This window comes from Schistocerca nitens, chromosome 2 (assembly GCF_023898315.1).
Source record: "Schistocerca nitens isolate TAMUIC-IGC-003100 chromosome 2, iqSchNite1.1, whole genome shotgun sequence".
Classification (NCBI taxonomy): Eukaryota; Metazoa; Arthropoda; class Insecta; order Orthoptera; family Acrididae; genus Schistocerca; species Schistocerca nitens.
The window spans coordinates 1183380833-1183405121 of record NC_064615.1 but is presented as its reverse complement, the minus strand read 5'-3'; the positions used below and the strand labels follow the sequence as shown (position 1 = coordinate 1183405121).

The 24289-nt window shown below is 40.8% G+C and overlaps 1 protein-coding gene across 1 annotated transcript in view; it reads right to left on the bottom strand.

Moving 5' to 3' along the window:
- Positions 1–24289, bottom strand: part of LOC126235648 (dynein axonemal heavy chain 3) — a 1245905-nt gene that overhangs the window by 641539 nt on the left and 580077 nt on the right. The window contains exons 31-32 of the mRNA XM_049944362.1: positions 13090–13304; positions 12515–12753 (exon numbers count right to left, since the gene is read on the bottom strand). Of these exons, the coding sequence (XP_049800319.1) occupies positions 12515–12753; positions 13090–13304 (454 nt within the window). The remainder of the gene's footprint in view (positions 1–12514; positions 12754–13089; positions 13305–24289) is intronic.

The following is a 24289-nucleotide window of genomic DNA, read 5'->3' as shown; positions in this document are numbered from 1 at the left end:
TTCTGTGGCGATGTTGTCCATGACTTTGATGTAATGAACATTGGTTGTGAATTGGGAGACTAGATCAAAGTGACAGAAACGCCGTGGGGTTGGGTCCTTGGGGAGGGGGGTTTGCAGAAAGCATCTGCAAGTGGATCTGTGAGGACAAAGAATGAGTGACCCTCCATGTCGGGGTGGAAGTGTTTGACGGCCTCGTAGACCGCAAGGAGTTCTCTATCAAAAGCAGAGTATTTCTTCTGAGCTGTTGATAGTTTTTAGAGAAGAAATGAAGAGGGGAAACCATGTCTGCCTTGCGTTGCTGTAGTACCGCTCCCACCACGATATCACTGGCGTCCGCAGTGACGAACAACTCGGCTGAGGGGTCAGGATGGGCGAGCGTCACGGTGTGAATTAAGGAAGTCTTTAGTGCATTGAAGGCCTCCATCCAGATATCCAAAGCAAACCTCGAACTATCGTACGATGGAGTCAATGAATCACTGCCACGTTTGCGCTGCATTTGTCAGGCTGAATGGCATGAAGGTATATTGGAGCAAACCAAAAGACATGATAATAGCTGTTTTAGGGATGTCTTCTAGCACTGCGGGAATCTGGTGGTAGGCACGTTTACAGTCAGTAACACTGAATATTGTAGTGCCCGATAACATAAGAGTGAAATCATGTATATTAGGCATGGGGTAATTGTCCATGACGGTACGAGCGTTTCAATTACTGTAATCACACATTCAGAAACAACCGTTGTGTTTAAGGGCGAGGCGAATCGGTGAAGACCAGTTGCTGTCTGACAGTTGCAGGATACCTGCCTCGAAAAGTTCATTAATTTGCTGCTGGACCGCGCGCAACTTAATACGGTTGAGTCGCCTAACCTCGTGTCTAATACGAGGGCCGGAAGTGGTAACTACCTTGTGCGTTATTCCGTCAGTGACAGAAGAAACAAAGAACTGCACACGAGATGATCATTGTCCTGACACGAAGTATTTAGATGAGGCATAGCGGTTAGGAGGAGTGGGAAAGGCAGCCCGAAAGTCACATGCCTAGTATGTGATTGCAGCGTGTGCTTCTGTGGAGAGGGTGGCTGCACGCACAGCACAGAGTGGGTCGGAATGCGCGGCGAGTGTCTGCTGTCAACCTTGCACTCGATAATAGGCGCGGGGGAGAGCAGCGTTGGCGTTCCGCGTGGAACATTGGTGGCCGCTCTGTCACGTTGCTGGCGTGCGAGAGAGTTGGAATATTTATCGACACATGGGACGGCTGCTTGCGCAGTGTGCGTGGTCATGTCGCACACGTGACTGCCAGTAGAAGTACTGTTTGAAACACAAGGCACTGAATGGGCGAGTGCGTCAGGGGTGCGGAGTCGTCACACGCGATTTATGTGTTTGGACTAACTTGATGACTGTCCGAGGTAGTGTCAGCCAGAGAAGCTCGATTAGGCGTAAAACTGTGGACTGCACTTTTAGCTGCGAGTTAAGAGCTGCGACGAGCTCGTTGTAGGTGTGTGGGATGAGTTGTTTCAGCTCATTGTTGTCCCGGCAGAGTTATGCCGCCGAGTCGTATTCTGACAATATATTAGTTACACAGGTCACAATGTTGCCCGGGTGGGTGGAGCACTCGCATACTAACCCACATGTCATGAGGGAAGCAGAGTGGGGAACATAAGTATGGGAGCACAGTATCTGAGTGTTAGTGGGATGATGGAGCACGAAGCCCTGAACTACGTTGGGAGAGAGTTTATAATGGGACAAAAAATCCATACTGAGAATTGGTTCATCAATGTCAGCAATGTAGAAAGTCTATGGAAAACAGAGAGAATGAGATAGGTGCACCGAACTTTGACAGAGCCTGAGGTTTGTAGTGTTGGTGCATCGAAGCTCATAGAAGTAACCTCGTCAGTGAAAAGATGTGAGTATGACAAACACATCAGCACCAGTGTCGACTAGGAAAGTGAGCCGTGACGAAACGTCAGTCACATACAAATGACTGCTCAGCAGGGCAGATGAGTGTATGGAGTGCAATGTATGAGGACACCCGTGAGGTTCCCCTCAGGACTCGGCGTCTTTTGGGTCCCGCGGATGGTGTTTGGGTGCTGGCAAGGTAATCAGCAATTTTTAGCATCCTCACTAGAAACCTGGTGATACCAGCAGTATGGATGAGCTGGACGTGGTGGTGGTGGTGGTGGTGACTGCGGAAGCGGAAGAGGCTTGTCCTTGTCGATTTGTTCTAGCATGGATACCAGCATGTATGGTGTGTGGGCAATCCTGGAGTGCTCGGATGGTGGAGAGAGCGAGCGGATGCTGCCAGGCGATGTAGAAGGGGTGGAGGCAGAGTAATCTCTGCCTCTGCCAACAGACAGCCGGTAAGCAGGAGCAGTTGTGCCAACTAGCGGTGAGGGGTGAGCTGGCTGGCGTTGTCGTAGCAATGAATATAGTTGGTCTGCGATGTGGAGATGAGAGCCAATTGACTCGAAGGAGTGCGGTAGCAGGTGGATCTGACCACACCGTGACACGAGTGACATCTGGCATGGTATGCTCACACACAAGTAGCTGAAGGCGGTGCCAGAGTTGTGATGGGGTTCGGTCCCCAAGGTGTTCCTCATACAAGATCTTGATGATTAATTCTTGTGGTGAGTTGTTCAATAATGGTCTTCTTCGCCAACTGATGCTGTAGTATACAGAGAAGTTGCAGCATTAGAAAATTGTAGCGAAATGCAGGAAGATCTGCAGCGGATAGGCACTTGGTGCAGGGAGTGGCAACTGTCCCTTAACATAGACAAATGTAATGTATTGCGAATACATAGAAAGAAGGATCCTTTATTGTATGATTATATGATAGCGGAACAAACACTGGTAGCAGTTACTTCTGTAAAATATCTGGGAGTATGCGTGCGGAACGATTTGAAGTGGAATGATCATATAAAATTAATTGTTGGTAAGGCGGGTACCAGGTTGAGATTCATTGGGAGAGTGCTTAGAAAATGTAGTCCAGCAACAAAGGAGGTGGCTTACAAAACACTCGTTCGACCTATACTTGAGTATTGCTCATCAGTGTGGGATCCGTACCAGATCGGGTTGACGGAGGAGATAGAGAAGATCCAAAGAAGAGCGGCGCGTTTCGTCACAGGGTTATTTGGTAACCGTGATAGCGTTACGGAGATGTTTAATAAACTCAAGTGGCAGACTCTGCAAGAGAGGCGCTCTGCATCGCGGTGTAGCTTGCTCGCCAGGTTTCAAGAGGGTGCGTTTCTGGATGAGGTATCGAGTATATTGCTTCCCCCTACTTATACCTCCCGAGGAGATCATGAATGTAAAATTAGAGAGATTAGAGCGCGCACAGAGGCTTTCAGACAGTCGTTCTTCCCGCAAACCATACGCGACTGGAACAGGAAAGGGAGGTAATGACAGTGGCACGTAAAGTGCCCTCCGCCACACACCATTGGGTGGCTTGCGGAGTATGAATGTAGATGTAGATGTAGAACTCATATTTCGATGGAGGAGGTGGTGAGATGAGTTGATCGCAAGTTAAGTCTGAATGATCATGGAGGTGCGTGACGAGACAGGACTTTAGAGTTGTCGTCGGATGCGTGATGTAACATCAAAAGGTGCTCGAGAAGTGGAAACCATGACACTGGGTTGTCATCGCCAGACAATTTGGAGGTGCGGACAAAGGCGGCTTCAGTGTCTCTTGGAAAACCGTCTGGTCTGTGATGGGAGGGGCTATACAGCAGGCCGGTGTGGTAGGCACAGGTGTGTTTCTGGTGAAAACGTCCATTGCAACCATGGGTTGCATTGTCCTTGATGTGACGTGAAAACACCATGTGGCTGACACGGTCGGTACCGTGGGAACAGGCGGTTGCACGGTAGGCACTGGGGGTCCATAAACTGGGCCGTAGGCTACCGGCACTGATTTGAATTGACCCACCTCAGAAATAACGCGGAAGGCTGGCATGGCAGGCACAGGTGGTGCTGTGGGAGAGGCAAGCAGCTGAGCAGCCGGAACTGGGTCCCCTGTGAGTGTGAGAGAAGGGGTCAAGGGGGGGGGGGGGGGGGGGCAGGGGAGGGATTGGTTGGTAACTCGTATGACAAAAGTTTGACTTCTCTGCACATGTTGAACACATGCTCCATGAGGTTGGACTATAAATGACCAGTGGAAAGTCAATTCGGTGTGGTAAGACGCTATTGGAAGGCAAAACATTGAATGATGCACTCGAACCGACGTGGTCGAAAACTTGAGTGACCGGTCTGGGGGGTGAGTATGGAGAATTGTACGCACTAAAATGTCCTTGATTAGTTTGCAAATGAGGCAAAACTGGGCCAGGTCTCGGTTGATAGTGGCCAGGTGCATTTTGCAGTAATGGCGGTGCTGCACACGGCACCACAGTAACTGTCGTTGCGGCCCATTGAGAGTCAAAGTATGTGTGTGAATGTAGAATGCTTTGAGCACTATACGATCGATCAGTAGGTATATAGTTCTGAATATTGTTCACTTCAAACTTTACACGTCGGTGAGCACAGTCCGGTGACACGAAACCCATGTCCATTGTTTGTGTTAGCGGTTTTGCACTCGACCATTGTAGAGCGAAAAAGGTTTAGGATAATGTGACTGGAGATCGTGAATCTCTGTGAATTAATGTAGAACCGGCTGCTGGCGAAGGAATGAAGAGGTCCGGCGATCACTGTTGAGCTTCCAAATCTTCGAATGAAGTGTAGGGCGAGATGGCTATGGCGGCATGCACATAACCTGTTGATGCTACAACACCTGGTGCGGTAGTCATGGAAGACTTGCAAACTTCAGGGTCACCAGTACGGGACCGGGATGCGTGTAGAGGTATACTGAACGATGTGTCCCACAAATATCTGCACATAAATATATACCGGATGATCAAAAAGTCAGTATAAATTTGAAAACTGAATAAATCACGGAATAATGTAGATAGAGAGGTACAAACTGACACACATGCTTGGAATGACATGGGATTTTATTAGAACCAAAAAAATACAAAAGTTCAAAAAATATCCGACAGATGGCGCTTCATCTGATCAGAATAGCAATGATTGGCATAACGAAGTAAGACAAAGCAAAGATGATGTTCTTTACAGGAAATGCTCAATATGTCCACCATCATTCCTCAAAAATAGCTGTAGTCGAGGAATAATGTTGTGAACAGCACTGTAAAGCATGTCCGGAATTATGGTGAGGCATTGGCGTCAGATGTTGTCTTTCAGCATCCCTAGAGGTGTCAGTCGATCACGATACACTTGCAACTTCAGGTAACCCCAAAGCCAATAATCACACGGACTAAGGTATTAATTTTTACCTCTCTGTCTAAATTATTCCGTGTTTATTAAGTTTTCAAATTTATACTGACTTTTTGATCACCCGGTATTTTCACAGTAGTAGTACACGTGTACACAGCAAGAGACGTAAATGCAGGCTGCTAGAATAACATGGTGGCTCGAATGTCTGATCTCAGTAAAAGATCATGTTGTTCATGGTTTATATGACCTATCCACACCAGGTATTTTATTCAGGAGACATAAGACTGACTCAGAGCACAGGAAGCTATGCTGGCCAGAACAGTGTACTGATACTTTAATTACTCATATGCATGAGAATTTTGGTCATTGTGGATCAACCAAATATACACAAAAGATTCAGGAAAACTTCCATTTTTATCACATAGGAAGGAGAGTCAAAAAAAAAAAAAAAAAAAAAAAAAAAGAAAGAAAGAAAGAAAGAAAGAAAGATTGCCAGCTGTGACAGATGTCAAAGAGTGAAGGTAAGTAACCAAACAAGTAGAGGCCAAATGCAAAACATATTGCCTAATAGTAAACTGGATCTCACATCTGTGGATGTTTACGGACCTTTGCCTAAGTCTAAGAATGGATTTTGTTATGTTTTTGTGGTGGCTGATGTGTTTTCAAAGTTCATAAAGTTGTTTCCTGTTAAGAAGCTGTCAGTAAGCACATCATCTCAAAGTTTGAAAACACATATTTTCATCAGGTGGGTATTCCTAAAGCAATTTTATTTGATAATGGTTCTCAGTTTACATCACCAACTTGGAAAGATTTTGTTGATCACACAAAAATAAGGCATATTCTAACCTTGGTGTGCCATCCTTCAAGTAACCCTGCAGAAAGATATATGGGAGAGATTGGAAGACTGTTTAGAACATATTGTAGTAAGAATCGTATCGATTGGATAGTTTATATCAGTGATTTTGAGGATGTTATGAACAGCTCACAACATTCTTCAACAGGTTTTTCACCATTTGAAATCATATTTAATCGCAGACCAGCTAACTCTATTTCTGAAAATGTTGAGTTTCTACCATGTAAAATTCTGTCACCACAAGAGAGAAAGGAGTGTGTTAGGGAGATGATGAAAGAACAGGGGGATAGGAGAAAGCAGACACATAATGGTAAAGGTAAATTTTCTAAGTCTGATGTAGGAGATCTTATGTTGGCGAAAGCCAAACAGAAACCTAAAGTGTTGAAATCTGATATAAAGAAATTTTTCGAAATTTATATTGGACCATTCCAAATTCTTGTAAACCCACATCCTAAATTTGTGTACCCAAAATCTAACAAATTGCTTGGATTACACAATATCACTGAAATGAAACCATATAGACATGACCATAAGTATCTAATCTTTATTTGTTTGTTCTTTTTCCATTGTCATGAATTTAATATGTAAGATCATGTAGTTCTAGAGTTTTTACCTTATCTGTTGACTGAGCTTCAATCTATTTGTAGATGCATGAGACTAGATAACTGTGTTTTCTTTGTCTGCAATTTAGTATGTAAGATGATGTGATTTCTAAAGTTTTGTCTTACGTATCGACTGGATTAAAATCTCACATAATTACGTTGTTGAAACAAGAAATAATGGTCCTCAGCCTCAAGCGTGAATGCTTACTTGTGAAGTATCAAGAACTATTAGTGTAATGAACTTGAACTTGAACTGGCAGTAACCAATAAAACCATGAACAATGAACTCATTATCTGCACCCTGAACGTAAATATCAGTAACAAAAACTGGCGTTTGATGGGACAGCAAGAAATAGTCAAGCCGTAAATCATGCTCAGAATGCAATGCTGAACCCTAACAGAAATCATGTGTTGTCTAGCGCCACGTGTGATCATAGCCCTGTACAATCTGCATGTATACAAAGCTAACATGATGGTAGGCCTACATGAAATGGATCCAGAAAGTGATTATATAATTGTAACTTCTGATAACCACATGTTGCAAGACGCTAGCAAGGTCAATTTACAGTCTAACGTTGCACAAGATCTTACGCAAAAATTAAACCGAAATGAACAATCCGCTACACAGTGTATGAACAATCCGCCAGTGAACATAATTGCTCAAGCACCAATATATGTGCAGGACAAAAACAAAATAAATTCCAGAACTTTACATAGCAAGAAAATCGCGGAAAAAATGAAAGTACTAATATTAAGTGACAGTCATGGAAGAGACAGTGCTCAAATACTGCAACACAAACTAGGGCCCTCATACCAGATAAAAGCATAGTAAAACCTGGCACTCCACTAAAAGAAGTGGTAAAAACGCAGAAAAAGCTTCAGTACATGTGATACTTTGATTGCAATGGGGGGTTCTAATGACACAGACAAACCTCTTGATCTAATGATGAAACATGTGGTAGAACCATTGAAACCAATACTCGCTCTAATTCACAAAATAAATATCATTATCCGTCCTATACCCAAGAGATATGATTCTCATAATTTAAATAGTAAAATTAACCCTTTCCACTCCAATGTCGAGTGCCACTCGACATCGCGAAATTTGTTTTCCGCTCCGATGTCGAGCCTCATTCGACACGCCTTTTCGAAGCTCTCAGACGTATTTTGAGTCTACTAGGCATTATTGCTGCAGTGTGCTGCCATCTAGAACTAGTGTAACTCGGTGTCGAACAGTAGCAGCTGTTTTAAGTCAAAGATTGTAATTATTACGTTCAAGTCCACGCGCTCGAAATGGCTAGTTCTTCATGTACAGTCCTTTCTGAGGAAGAGATTTTAGATCTTTTAGAGCAGTCTGTAAGTGAAAACAAGAGTGAAAACGATTTTGATTATGATAGTGATTCATTTCAAAACAATTCGAGTGACAATGACCAAGAAAACAGTGACTATGTGCATGTTTCTAGTGATTCAGCAGAGGATTCGTGGCGAATGTGGAGTGGCACTGACACTGACTTCACAGATTTTCCTTTTGACGAATCAAAGTGTGGTTTTATAACAGAAAGTAGTTGTGTTCCATCATCGCCCATCGGATTCTTTCAAATAATTTTTACAGATAACCTATTTCAACAAATAGCAGATGAAACGAATAGGTATGCTACATCAAAAATACGTAAAGTGACACCACTTCCACAACATTCTGCATTGTGGGACTGGAGAAATGTTACCATGGAAGAAATGAAATGCTTACATGGTGTGCTACTGAATATGGCATTACAAAAGTGTAAGAACTTGCAGGACTTTTTTTCAAGAGAATGGTTACAATCATCCAACTTCTTTCCAGACTGTTTTAGTCACCGACAATTTATACAAATTTTCTGGGCACTTCATGTTTCTAATCCGACGAGTGCTACACTTGTCAACAGTCAGGTTCAGTCACGTCTGAGTAAAGTGACAAATGTACTGAATTACTTGTCTGGCACGTTTCTCGAAATTTATCGACCGTATCAGTATTTAGCTGCTGATGAATCTACAGTATCATTCGAGGGTCGTGTATTATTCAAAATGTACAATCCTCAAAAACCAACAAAATGGGGACTCAGAGTTTATGTAATTTCAGATTCATCAAATGGTTATACCTGCAGTTTGATACCCTATTTTGGCGCTGTAACAGCTGAGTCATTGATTTGTCCACACTTGAATTTTTCCGAGAGAATAGTTCTTCAGCTGTTAGCTAATATCAGAAATGCTACAGGGCAATCAGGGTATCATTTGTACACTGACCCTTTTTATACAAATGTTGCATTAGCTCATGAGCTGTTGAAACAGAACAAGCATCTCACAGGAACGATTCAGGCCAATCGCAAAAACCTTCCAGCTGCAATCAAGAAAGGAGCTCTGCATCTAAGGAAGCACGAAATAAAATGCCTCCGCAACAGCAAAATAATGGTTCTGGCATGGCAAGATAAACGAACAGTTCTCATGCTTTCTACAAAAGCTGTGTGTCACTTATAGAAAGGAGAAACAGAAAAGAAAGGGAAGAAATAAAGAAACCAAATGTGATTATTGATTATACTTAAAAGATGGGTGGAGTTGATCGATCTGACCATTTTATTTCCAGTTACAGTTTTCTAATGAAAAGTCTCAAGTGGTGGCAAAAACTATACTTCTGGCTGTTGGAGGTAGGACTTGTAAACAGCTATTTACTATACAAGAACCACTGTGAGAAAAACAACTTGACAATACCGTCTCACAAAGCATTCCGTAAAAGTGTTATAAGATGATTAGTTGCCGAAGAAAGAACTCGAGGACAGAAACGAGGACGTCGTTCAACTTCTGACGACGAGGAACGCTTGAATGGAAAGTTGCACATTATCAACAAGCTTCCTGGGAACAAGCATAAGGGTTGTGCAGTGTGCTCAGACACAAAAAAGAAAGGTGGCAGGTGTGAAACTGTGTATTACTGCGAAACATGCTCATGAAACCCAGCTCTCCACTCTGAGGAGTGTTTCAAAAAATACCACACAATGGAAAGTTTTGTACAGTAAAAGCTTACATAAATATATGGATGTAAGCACACATTTTGTTTTAATGTACACCCCAATTGTTGGCCAGTGGCCACATTGTTTCCACAAAGAGATCCGCGCAAATCTCTGCGGTGCACTGCCGCCCAGGTGGCGGCGATTTAAATAAGAGCGCGCGGAGCCGCCCTGTGTCTGCCTTACGGAGTGCAAAGGGTTAATACTACACACCTATACGTGATACAAGCACTGAATTTAGCAAAACATGCATAGAAAAAAAGAATTGCTGTGAACTTTGAAATAGAGAGACTAGCCAGAAACCACTGAAAAGCACATGGTTTCCACCTAAACAAATGTGGCAAGGAGATTATCTGTAATATACTGGCCTTTCTGACAACTATGGGAGACAATAAGAAACCAAAAGTCAGAAACCATAAACAGATGCTTATAAGCAATTGGATCAAGACAAACAAGATGGGAAATAAAAAGAGTAATAGTGACCTTACAGTGCAAACTACACTAGACAAATGGGTTACAAAGTCACAGAGACGAAACACAAACCCCTGATCCCCCAAAAAGGTCAGGAACCTGAAAGGATCAATAATGTGATGGTGAACATTATCGAGACAGCCCTCCAAAATGAGAATGTCATGCCTCAGCAGTGTGATGTGCATGTGGATAGTTTTCAGGACCACCTGGAAGATGAGTCAGCTGCCAAGGACGACCAACAGAACCAGTATAACTGCTCGGAAGTCAACATATCTGGAATACAGCACAATTTAAACTAAAGGTCAGTGACACAGTAAATATGACTTTCACCCCCTGAGTAAACCCCTCTCAGACCTGAAAATCTATTATCACAATGTCCAATCCTGAAGCAACAAAACTGATGACTTGAGCATTTTGCTGACCAGTGAACTCAGTGATATCTCAGTAGTATGCCTAATAGAGCACTGGCTCTGCACTGATGTAACTGCGTTAATCTCACTACCAAATTTCAAATTGTGTGAACACTACTCCAGATCAAATGATGGACATGGTGGGGTCGCCATCTTCATAAAACAGCACATTGAATATAGCCCACTTCCTACCCTAAAGGAAATAGGAACAGACAATATCTTTGAATGTGCAGCCATAAAGCTTACAGATCTAAATCTAATTGTAGATACAATTTACCATCCCCCCTACAATAGTATTAATGATTTTCTGTTACAAATGGACATGTTTCTATCGACAATAAGTCGGTGGAAATAGAATGTAATTATATGTGGTGACTTTAACATATAAATTCTCACCCACAACAGAAACAGGGAGACATTGATTAACATTGCAAAAACTTATAATCTGCATGGCCTTGTAAACGAGGCCATTAGAATAACACCCACACCCAAGACAGCTCTAGATCAAATTTTTGCAAAATAGAAATAAACTTAACCCAACACTAGACATATACAATGCAGGATTCAGCGACAACCAGGCTGTCATTCTAAAGGTCGATGTTAGCAAAGAAACCTCAAACCTAGTCCCACCTAAAACCTTACAAAGATTTTTCACTCCAGATAACATTAACAAGCTAAATGCTCTCCTTAGTAAAGAAAAGTGGACAGAGATGTACGCAGCCAATGATGTCAACATGAAATTCAACATATTTCTTGGCACAATGATCCACCACTTTGAAGACACTTTTCCACAAAAACCAGTAAGAATAAATAATAATAAGAGAAACAAGACTTGGATTACTCCAGCTATAAAAATCTCTTTCAAACATAAAAGAATACTCCACATGTTATGTAAACAAAGTATCGACTCCCCCCAACTAACAGAATACTATAAAAACTACACATGTATCCTAAGAAGAGTGATAAGACAGGCAAAAAGGATGCAAAATGATGAGTACACTGACAAATCCAACAATAAAGTGATAGCAATGTGGAATATTATAAAAAAGAATAGAGGGGAAATCAAAGCAACACGCACGAACATAGAAATCAAACTCAACAATGAATCTATATCTAATCCCAATGTTGTGGTAAACTCTTTCAACAAATTCTTTATAAGCATAGCTGAAAAATTGCTCAAAAATAATCCTAACACAAACTACCAACCAGCAAACCAAAAATATCACACACGTGCACAGTCAATTTTCATTACCAAAGTCACTGAAAATGATGTTGCAAAAGCCCTCAAAGAGCTAAAAAATTCATATTCAGCTGGAATTGATGGTATCCCAGCACCTGTCATCATCAAAAATTGCATACACACAACTGCTGAACCATTAACTCACCTCTGTGATGGTTCTTTCCAGGCAGGTTCTTTCCCTGAAGCTCTGAAACTTTCTAAACTAATTCCTGTCTCAATAATTTTGAGAGAATGTCATCAAACCCAGGGACCTCGGTTCAACTTAAGTCTTCTAGTGCTCTTCCAAATTCTTCTTACAGTATGCTACTGGCCACCTTATTTTCATATATTTCCTCTTTCTTTTCTGTAATTTTGCCTTAAAATTCATTTCCCTCATATAGCCCTTCGACGTATTCCTTCTACGTTTATGGTTTCCCTTCTCACAGATCCAGCATCACTGATACAAGATGGTATATCATTAAATACATAAAGAAGTCATGCTAATGTGGATGAGGAATGGTCACCTATTTCCTGAATTTCCACAGATACAAGATGTATTAAGTCAAATTAATTCCTGAAGCATCAAACTGACACATAAATAATACTAAGTTCAGAGAGAACTCCATTAATGATTAAAAAAATAAATAAGTAAATAAACAAATGTGAGAAACATACCTGTCAAGTTTTGACATTACAATATCCTGTGTCTGACCTGCTGTAGTTCTTGCAGAGAAATTGACAACATTTGCCAAAAACTTATCCTTTGGCAGTGCTACCAAATGATTTAAAATAACTGCCGATTTTCCAGTTCCTGTTGGACCAACAACCATCATTGGTAGCTTTTTCGCCAAATAAAGCTTTAAGAAAAATAGCTGGCATGCCATTTCACTTGTTTCAATGATCATATCACCCGGCTGCAAAATTTCATTAAAAGGAGCATAAACTCATGTGAAAGAAATTTTACTTATACTAAAAGGGATAGTAGAGGTTAACTGTCATACCATGAAATAACAGCTGTTGAAAGATATGAATAAAGATCTGAGTGCACGAATATTCCGTTTAATTCTCCGAGTAGGAGATTAACAGAATCTAAAATACAGTATCTTGAAGTAGGAGACATGTCATACTAACAGTAAATGAGGAGCACACTAAATTATTATGTTTAGCTTTTGGATTTTCTTCTCAAGCTCTTATGATTCATAATTTCTAAATCAATTAAATGCATATGTTCCACAATACACTGTGCTGACCTTTGCTGTTGGACTAAGCTGAACTTTCTCCACTGTTTCAATCCAGAGCACCCAGCTTCCATTATTTTTTTTGTCATACACCCACTCAAAAACCATTTCTCGCTCAGGAAACAGTTGCTGTCGAGTGAGTTTGAATGATTTAGGTTTAGGATGATCCTGATCTGATCCATATAATAAACTCCGATAAAATGAATCAAAAGCTGCACGGCTGCTTCCTAGAACAGACAAAGGCTCTTATGTGGTGCAGTTGTGGAAGAAGGAAATACATGTAATTACTTTATCAAGTTACTTGAAGGGTGAAAAATACAGAGGGTGCATCTGAAAAGTTCGCTGAATGGTCTCAGAAAATAATGGAAGCAAGAGTTACAAACAAAATACCTTTACTAGTCTTCAAAGTCATTACCTTTAGATACAAAGTGTGGACACTGTCAGCAAATAATACTTGTGGAATAACTTGAAGCACAACGTCTGAGAAGAATAAGCCTTTCATGGCTAATTTAAGTGAGGGAAACACAAGGAAGTCTGCTGGTGCGAAATCTTGAGAATACAGAGTTTGCTGAAGAATAGACACTTTGTGCTGAGCACAAAAGTTGAGCACGTAGATATTGCAGATATTCAACAATGTATTACAGAAGTAGTTCAAGCATTTCCACGAGAAACATTTGCTGAGTCCCCAACAGCTTTACAACCAATGTCAGAAGCTAATGGTGATTACTCTGAAGGTCAGCAAAGATATTTCGTTTGTAACTCATGTTTCATTTATTTTCTGAGATCATTCACCAAACTTCCCAAATGCACCATGTGCAAATTGTACAAATTCATTATAAAATGAGCATCATGGTGAGTTTGATAATGGAGGATGCTCTTATAATAAAAGATGTTCATCAAAAATAAGGACAATACTTATCAACTTCAAATTCAGAATTACATGTACTAGAATAACAATACTCCAGAGAATAACAATAATGAGAATTTGTGTAAGGAACAATACATAAAATAAGTGGAAGACAACCACTCACCTATGCCAACTGATGTGTGAAGCATAGGAACACATAACAGAGAAAACATTGCCAACAATAACTTTCATGCTCTTGCTGTTTTTCTAGTGAAAGTGTACACACACACACACACACACACACACACACACACACATACACACACAAACTTGGGTGTCTATGTGATTGTGTATACTTTTACAAGAAAAAAGAACAACATATATCCTTCATACTAGTCTTCAGGTACATCTTCTCAGCTTTTCAGACAAATATTTGCAATTTCAGTTTTTGCAATTTGTAGATGTAGCCTATTGAAACAAATATTGTCACAAAAAAAAATAATAATAAAATATTGTCACATGCTTGATGCAATTTTCGGTGCCAACAGAACACACTGTTCTTTATGTTTTACAAAAAAAATATTTTCTAAAGTAAAATAAAAACCAGTTCTCCACTACCTGAGCAATGTTGGTGCATGGCAGTCACAGACAGACAGTGTGGGGTGGGTCAACACTTAAGGTGGGGCAAGGAATGTGTGGTGAACCAATGGCAAGAATCAGAGAACACTAAACTGGATATGAATGCACTCCAATTTCTTCTACAATATGAAACTGTAGCCCATAATATGTATCAACTTTCTGAAGTAACACATAAGCTTTTAATTGTTGGTACGTGTTGCCAAGACTTTCCTGTAACAGCCTGCTGTGTAATTGTTTGACTGATGTGGGTTTTCTGAACAAAACCCATTCCTTCATTTTGTAATAGCTAATATATTTGTCTATTTATATGTGACACAGTTTCTAGGGAGGCAGCTCGACTGTATGATGAAAAGTTTATGGAAAGAAAAAAATGGCTCTGAGCACTATGGGACTCAACCGCTGTGGTCATTAGTCCCCTAGAACTTAGAACTACTTAAATCTAACTAACCTAAGGACATCACACACATCCATGCCCGAGGCAGGATTCGAACCTGCGACCGTAGCAATCGCACGGTTCCGGACTGCGCGCCTAGAACCGCGAGACCACCGTGGCCGGCTATGGAAAGAAAGAGGCGGCTTGTGAGACATATTTTGTTTTGTAAATCAACCATCTTGAGAGACTGATGTTTTGTGGCCAGCAAAACATATCTTTGTGAAATTTAAACAAAGATGTAGAGGTGCTTATAGTACCCCCAAATCCACATTCCAGCACGAGCAGTCACCCCACAGTCTGAACCCTCAACAGCATTGTAGTAGCAGCAGTACATGCACCAAAAGCTTCCAGTGGGGTGTAAGGCTGAGAAGACAGTTTTTTTTTTTTTTTTTTTTAAAAAAGAAAAGGTCTGAATTAATCCAGTATGTGGAATTTTTAAAATAGGCTATATTCAGACTTGAGTCAACATTCAGAGCACATATGTGCCAAATCATTATGTTGAGAGCTACTGGGGCTCTATGAATCCTCACAGGCTGTGCAAGGAAGATAACTGACGCTCACATTACGATCATCGCAGAGCATGTTGCAAGTGGTCCCCTGCTGAGCTTCCATTTAAGGTACTTGAATGATGATGCACAGAGACTTCCTACAAAATGAACTGTCTGCTCTATCCAAGGATAAGGTATGACAGTGCAACATATGGCACACCTACCCACTGCATTGCTCTTTTGAGCCAGGCAGCATAGGATGATAATGATAATAATAATAATAATAATAATAATAATACTTTCAGTTATTTCAACTATTGCCACTTTGGTAACCTGCATGTGTAGTGATTCGATAATTTCTGTGTAAACTCTAGAACCACTCAGCCTTCTACCATCTTGAACACACAATATTCTGGATATGAGTGTGGGAAGGTAGAATCATATCTACTGTGCATCACATGTTTGTGTGTATAGGTTTAAAATCAGTCGTGGGAAAAAAGTAGACACGGCGGACGAATGGCACCGACAAGTAAGTATCGAGCAACCCATAGATGTTTCAGTGAGTGTGTAAGGAAGAACCATGGAGATTATATACAGCTCTGTGATTATTGGGTCATTGACTACTGTTATCAAAACAAAGACAGTTGAGAAAGAAATCTTGAAAACTCTACACTTAACCTTGCTATAGGCAAGACTTATTTTTGGGTTTATGTTAAGAAAAGTTATGGTATCAAAGCTAACTCTTTTTAACTGAAATTTAATTTGTTTCTGATGTTCAGCTGTATGAGGGACTTACCAGAAGTTACATATTTACGTTGAAAGTGAGAGTTTTATTGTGTATGAAAGTCAAATACATTGTTAACTGATGAAAAGCAAAGATTGTATGTCTACTTATTTCATAAGTAGAAAGAGTTTAAAAATTCATGTACGTAGCGTTATTCAATGGAGAAGAAGTCAAGAGGGTATCCAGCAGCCAGCTATCCAGTAAAGAGGAGTGGCTGCAAATTCCAAGTAAGTCACCTTGTAAAGAAGTGGAAGGTGGTTTGGAGAAATAAATCGAAATAACCCAGATTCACACTCATTCATACTTTAAGTCAGAAACGTTAGAACGTGGCGACTTGTGTGAAAGGACCAAGAAAACAAGAACTTTAAGTCAAAAATGAGAAAAGAAGGTGTTACATGTTGCCCCAGCAACCAGACATAGTAAGACAAGGGAATTACTCTGGGAAACTGGAATATGTTCAATTACCCAATGGAGCAAAATTCGAATGGAAAAACGGTGAAGAAATGAAAAATTCACAACAATAGAAACAGCAAATAAGATTTCGACATATTTGTCTATGAAGAAGCACACATAGAATGCTTCAACCGAGAAGATCCAGTGCGGGGAATGTACAGCTCTTGCACACATCGTGGGGACACAGATGCGGAAACCAACATACATCCGAAGCCGCTGGCACCACCTCCTATTCACTGGTGCTGACCTGCCTCCACATCAGCTCACCTATGCAACGCAAATTCTATAACAGGTGAGCGTGAAACAAAACTTGAATACTTTAGTATGAAGTTGTAGAAGATACTGTTAAGTGCACTTTTACTGTGTAATTACCATATTTATAGTTAGTTTTAAATGCTTACAAGAGCTAAGGCATATAATAGTACGGAAAATAGACAACAGGTTGGGGAAACTCGAGACCCAGCTATGGCCGTGAAAATTAGCAAAGAAATGCCTGACTGGGCTGAGTTGATAAATTTAATCAAAGCTCGGTCTTAAGTTAAACTCATTAAATTCGCAATTAAATGCTCAGATTGTGACTCTAATTTAAAGAATTAGAGTTTGTAAATTCTCAATTAAATACCCAGAGTGAAGCTGTAAATGCTCAGAGTGAAAATATAAATATTCAAATGACAAATTTAGGTTTGTTAAATGCCAAAGTCGACTGTCAAAGCAACGAATTTGGTAATCTATGTGAAGGCAAGGGTACTTTGAAGACTGAGTTCGACGCTATAAGTAATAAAGTAGAGAATTTAAAAGTAGATTTAAAGAACAAGTTGACAAATTCTTTGACCACTCACATAAATCATACACTCCTGGAAATGGAAAAAAGAACACATTGACACCGGTGTGTCAGACCCACCATACTTGCTCCGGACACTTCGAAAGGGCTGTACAAGCAATGATCACACTCACGGCACAGCGGACACACTAGGAACTGCGGTGTTGGCTGTCGAATGGCGCTAGCTGCGCAGCATTTGTGCACCGCCGCCATCAGTGTCAGCCAGTTTGCCGTGGCATACGGAGCTCCATCGCAGTCTTTAACACTGCCGCGACAGCGCGGACGTGAACCGTATGTGCAGTTGACGGACTTTGAGCGAGGGCGTATAGTGGGCATGCGGGAGGCCGGGTGGACGTACCGCCGAATTGCTCAACACGTGGGGCGTGAGGTCTCCACAGTACATCGATGTTGTCGCCAGTAGTCGGCGGAAGGTGCACGTGCCCGTCGACCTGGGACTGGACCGCAGCGACGCACGGATGCACGCCAAGACCGTAGGATCCTACGCAGTGCCGTAGGGGACCGCACCGCCACTTCCCAGCAAATTAGGGACACTGTTGCTCCTGGGGTATCGGCGAGGACCATTCGCAACCGTCTCCATGAAGCTGGGCTACGGTCCCGCACACCGTTAGGCCGTCTTCCGCTCACGCCCCAACATCGTGCAGCCCGCCTCCAGTGGTGTCGCGACAGGCGTGAATGGAGGGACGAATGGAGACGTGTCGTCTTCAGCGATGAGAGTCGCTTCTGCCTTGGTGCCAATGATGGTCGTATGCGTGTTTGGCGCCGTGCAGGTGAGCACCACAATCAGGACTGCATACGACCGAGGCACACAGGGCCAACACCCGGCATCATGGTGTGGGGAGCGATCTCCTACACTGGCCGTACACCACTGGTGATCGTCGAGGGGACACTGAATAGTGCACGGTACATCCAAACCGTCATCGAACCCATCGTTCTACCATTCCTAGACCGGCAAGGGAACTTGCTGTTCCAACAGGACAATGCACGTCCGCATGTATCCCGTGCCACCCAACGTGCTCTAGAAGGTGTAAGTCAACTACCCTGGCCAGCAAGATCTCCGGATCTGTCCCCCATTAAGCATGTTTGGGACTGGATGAAGCGTCGTCTCACGCGGTCTGCACGTCCAGCACGAACGCTGGTCCAACTGAGGCGCCAGGTGGAAATGGCATGGCAAGCCGTTCCACAGGACTACATCCAGCATCTCTACGATCGTCTCCATGGGAGAATAGCAGCCTGCATTGCTGCGAAAGGTGGATATACACTGTACTAGTGCCGACATTGTGCATGCTCTGTTGCCTGTGTCTATGTGCCTGTGGTTCTGTCAGTGTGATCATGTGATGTATCTGACCCCAGGAATGTGTCAATAAAGTTTCCCCTTCCTGGGACAATGAATTCACGGTGTTCTTATTTCAATTTCCAGGAGTGTATATTTACTGATCTTAGTCAGAAACAGAGTAACACTTTTCAAAATTTATCGAAAACGTTAGAAATTACCATTGACAGCAAATGTAATAATGTAGAATCCAAACTTACTGAAAAGTTAGGATCTTTTGAAAATGTGTACAATATTAGGTATAATGATGTAAGGCAGGGGTTGAATAATTTGAATGAGAGTGTAGATAAGCAGAGTGAATTAATGCCAGTCATTCAATCACAAATTACAGGTGTCAATACACGAGTAGATAATGAAGAAAGAAATTTCAAAGAGAAAATAGCTAACTCTGATATTATAAATGTAATTAGTTTGGAGGATCAATTTGGAGAAATTATAGATAGAATGGTTACCGAGAGAATAACATCCAGAAACATATCGTATATTCCTTCTTCCGAACCTAGTGATACCAGGAAGGCTATGGACGACCTGTGGAGAGAATTTAAGCTTATCTAAGATAAAGTAGAAAAAAGGGTAACTTCACCTAATGTTGTATTAACTAGTGAAGCGGTGACTGATTTGTAGTGGGGAGCTAATTCAGGGTTATCTAGACAATGCCCTAAATTTAACTCGGATGGAGATGTACATCTGACCCATTTCTTAAAAAGATTTAACCAAGCTTTACCAAAAAATTGGGAAGATTCCAAGAAGATTGAATTTGGTTTGGGGTACCTACTAGGGGAAGCCTCAGAATGGGGAAAGTAAATATTGAGAATTTTTCCTCTTGGGAGGCTGTCAAAATAAATTTAAAGAGAAGTACTGGTCTACCAGTGCTCAAGAAAAGTTGATATCAGATCTATGGGACCCAAAATATTATAATAATACTTGGGGTACTATAAGGAAATATTCCAATTGGCATTTAACAGCAGCAAATTATTTAGACAAGCCAATAAAAGGAGGAGGATTAGTACATATTTTAACTAGACGATTGCCAATCTATGCGAGAAAAGACATCTTATGTAGTGGTTGGAAAACGACAGAAGAGTTGTCTTTTCTTGATGCACCTGACGCAATAAATAAGGACCACAATGAAACTTTACACCAAAGTGAAAGTGCAAACTATAAAGGAAATAGTGGAAATAATTTTAAAAAGCATGAGGCAAACTTAGGAAAAGTACACCAGGACAGTAAGAAAAGTTGTAACGAAAATTATAAAAAAAAAAAAAAATCCACTTTCAAATTTAGATCCAGTAGCAGAATGGGAATGTAGGATCTCATTTTGGTAACCAACCCATAATTAGCAGTAATGAGGAAAACATTGTTCGATCTGGATCCAGGGCCAGGGCCCAGGTCAAGGAGATACATTAGGAGGCCTTATTCCATATAAGTATGTCAACTTTACACACAAAATACCCACAAAGGAATGGTTGCTGCTTGAAAAACCAAGCTTAGCTACTAATAAGCCACACCCTATAATAGAAGGGACAGTGGAAACTTCCGAGGTTAACATATTTATAGATTCGGGGAGTGAGGTATCACTCATCTCAAATGCATTTTTTAAATCAATACAAAATACATAGCACAGGGACGTTACCATTCTGAGTTAACGGGCGGAGTAATGGCCGTCGGATCCTGAGTTTTCTTCAGTGTTTCTTCCAAAATAGTTTCCCTGCACCGAATTCAAATGGTTCAAATGGCTCCGAGCACTATGGGACTCAACTGCTGTGGTCATAAGTCCCCTAGAACTTAGAACTACTTAAACCTAACTAACCTAAGGACATCACACACATCCATGCCCGAGGCAGGGTTCGAACCTGCGACCGTAGCAGTTGCAGGGTTCCGGACTGCGCGCCTAGAACCGCGAGACCACCGCGGCCGGCGCACCGAAGTCCTTTAGAATCTAGGACTATCCTGTGATCTTATTGCTTACAAAACCAGATACAACTATAAAATAGAGAACAACATAAGAGAATCACAGATAAATAGTCATATCTAGGCGAAATAAACTTAATTTGTGGAAAATATGATGTGACTAGCTGAACAAGTGTTATACCGTAGTGTATAGATTTTCTATTTTGTATAGAGTATTTCATACTTTTTATGAGATGTGATACAGATAAGAGGGTTTGTATAAATTTTGAAATGGGTGGGTATTGTAGCTAAAAGCATGATTTACAAGAACACATAAATCATGACTAACACAAAACACACATCACACCTTTCAAACAACCTTCACAAACAAGTGTGCCCGATTTTTCATCATTTGCCATTTCCATAGGGTTGTTAGGATTTCCTTTGGGGACCTCAAAAGGTGAAAGTGGGACAAGTCTGTCCTGTAGGGGATGGCATCTCAATCAAGTACCTGAGGGGTAGAGATCCTAGGAAAGGATGGTTGGGAGGGTTTCTTATCTTTGGGGCTATCTGCTTTCTCTTCTTCGATCCTAGCATCCACATCTATTTTTTTTTTTTTTTTTCTTACTTCTCATTTGAGGACCTGTCAATTTTTTCCATTTTCATATTCACCAACTTCTATCACTGAATTCCTTCCTTATTTCCATGTTTACTAGAAACCTAAAACTTATCTTTAGATGAGAAGGACGAAAAATCTGACTACATGAACACACATCCACATATACACAAATATACACTTCTACACAAACATTAAATTACATAAGACAAAGTCTGTCACAATGTGAGAACCGCCAAGTGTTGTAGGGGAAATGTGTGTACATATGGAAATATGCACTCATAAATAGGAAGCTATGATGGTTCTACATCGAATGTACATCAAAAGAGGCGCACATAAACAAAGAACAGTGACAGTTCTAAATAGAAATTATAATAGGCACAATAAACTCATGCACAAGGAGAGACAAAAGCATATTAAGTTTATGGAATGAAAATGCTACATAACGAACAACTATAAAGTAGTAATGAGTAATGGATAAATAAGAAAGAGGCATGAGCAAAGAAAGAAAATGAAAGTAGGAGAGGAATTAGTCATGTTTATCATTAAGAAATGTTAGTGTAATAAATACTCTGATGAATTGAAGGATAGTGGAATGTAAGTAGTACATGTAGACGTAGTATTTATTGAAAATGTAGAAGTTGATGAGTAGAGGAGGACTCTAGGGAGTAAATGACATATTAAAGAATGAATGTGAAGTTTAAAACAGATTTATATCTTTACCAGAAGATACTTAATTATGGCATACATAGAAATGTATACTACGGTAATGAACTGTGAGGTCTACTCAGACGGGATAGGGGGGGGGGGGGGGGGTACCCACCATTAACTAAGTATAAAGAGCAGGCATACCTACGTGGAGATAGGATGATCTGTGGCCTAAAAAAATAGGGATGTTTTGTAAGGGGTGTACCTACCAGAATGGAAAGAGGAAGCGCTCTCATAACGTCAACCTACTATCAGGGAATAGGTGCTGATCCTTGGAGAAGGGGACAGTATTGTGACAAAAGTCACAAATTTTATAGGGATTATTCTGCATTATTATGTTTCGTGGAAATAAATGAGTGCCAAAAAAACACTTTCATTTCGTTCAGAGTTCCTCCAGGCTACAAATAATGAAAATAGTTCATACTAGGAAAAAGGTAGTACAAAAGATAAGAATAGAAAATAGATTACTCATATGTCATATACACCTGAAGACCCTCACAGTTCCTCAATATTAGTAAAGCTGACTAAAACCATGAGTAAATGCTCATGTGTTAATAACAAAGCAAAATAAGAAAAGAGTACAGAAACAATAAGCAAAAGATTTCAAGAAATGACAGAGAATTGTTATTGAAAGGAAAGATATGTACATAAACATATGTAACAAATGTATACTGTTAGGATATGAAATGTTATTATGAGTGATGTTATTTGCATAATGATTATGTATAAAATATTGCATGTTCGATCTGAGGGTGGAGATATATAGTGATTCAAGAATTTCTGTGTAAATTCTAGAACCACACATGATATTCTGGATATGAGTGTGGGATGGTAGAATCCTATCGACTGTGCATCACATGTTTGTGTGTGCAGGTTTAAAATCAGTCGTGGGAAGAAAGTAGATGTGGCAGACGAATGGCACTGACAAGTACCTGTCAGGCAATTGACAGATGTTTTAGTGAGTGTGTAAGGAAGAACCATGGTCCATGAAGTTTATATGCAGCTCTGTGCTTATTGGGTCATTGACTATTGTTATTAAAACACAGACAGTTGAAAAAGAGTTCTTGAAAACTCTTGCATAAAATTATTTTCAGGTTTATGTTAAGAAACGTTATGTTATCAAAGCCAACTTTCTTTTAACTGAAATTTAATTTGTTTCTGATGTTCGACGGTATGAGGGACTTACTGAAAGTTATATATTTATGTTGAAAGTGAGAGTTTTATTGTGTACGAAAGTCAAATACATCGTTAATTGACAAGAAACAAAGTTTGTATGTCTACTTATTTCATAAGTAGAACAAGTTTAAAAATTCCTGTACGTAGCATTATTCAATGGAGAAGAAATCAAGAGGGTTTCCAGCAGCCGGCTATCCAGTAAAGAAGAGTGGTGGCAAACCTGTCACACTCCTTTACCAACCAATGCTTCCATTTCATGCCCCTCGACTCTTATAACTGTCATTTGGTTTCAGTATAAATTGTAAATAGCCTTTCGCTCCCTGTATGCCACGTAGATTGGCCATGGAATTTGAGGCGTCATGTCACGGATTCTGCGGCTCATCCTGCCGGAGGTTCGAGTCATCCCTTGGGCATGGGAGAGTGTGTGTGTGTGTGTGTGTGTGTGTGTGTGTGTGTGTGTGTGTGTGTGTGTGTGTGTGTGTGTTTTGTTCTTAGTATAAGTTGGTTTAAGTGGTGTGTAAGTCTAGGAACAGATGACCTCAGCAGTTTTGTCCCTTAGGAAATCACACACATTTGAACATTTTTTAGCTCCCTGTATTTGACCCCTGCCACCTTCACAATTTCAGAGAGTATTCCAATCAACATTATCAAAAGCTTTCTCTAAGTCTACAAATGCAAGAAACATAGGTTTGCCTTTCCAATCCATCTTCTAAGATAAGTTGTAGGGTCAGTATTTCCTCAAGTGTTCCAACAATTCTATGGAATCCAAACTGATCATCCCAACATCAGCTTCTACCAATTTTTCCACTCATCTGAAAAGAATTCGTGTTAGTATTTTGCAGCCGTGATTTATTAAACTGATAGTTCAGTAATTTCCACACCTGTCAGTACCTGCTTTCTTTGGGATTGTAATTATTATATTCTTCTTGAAGCCTGAAGGTATTTTGTCTGCCTCATACATCTTCCTCATCAGATGGTAGAGTTTTGGCAGGCCTATTAATGGTAGA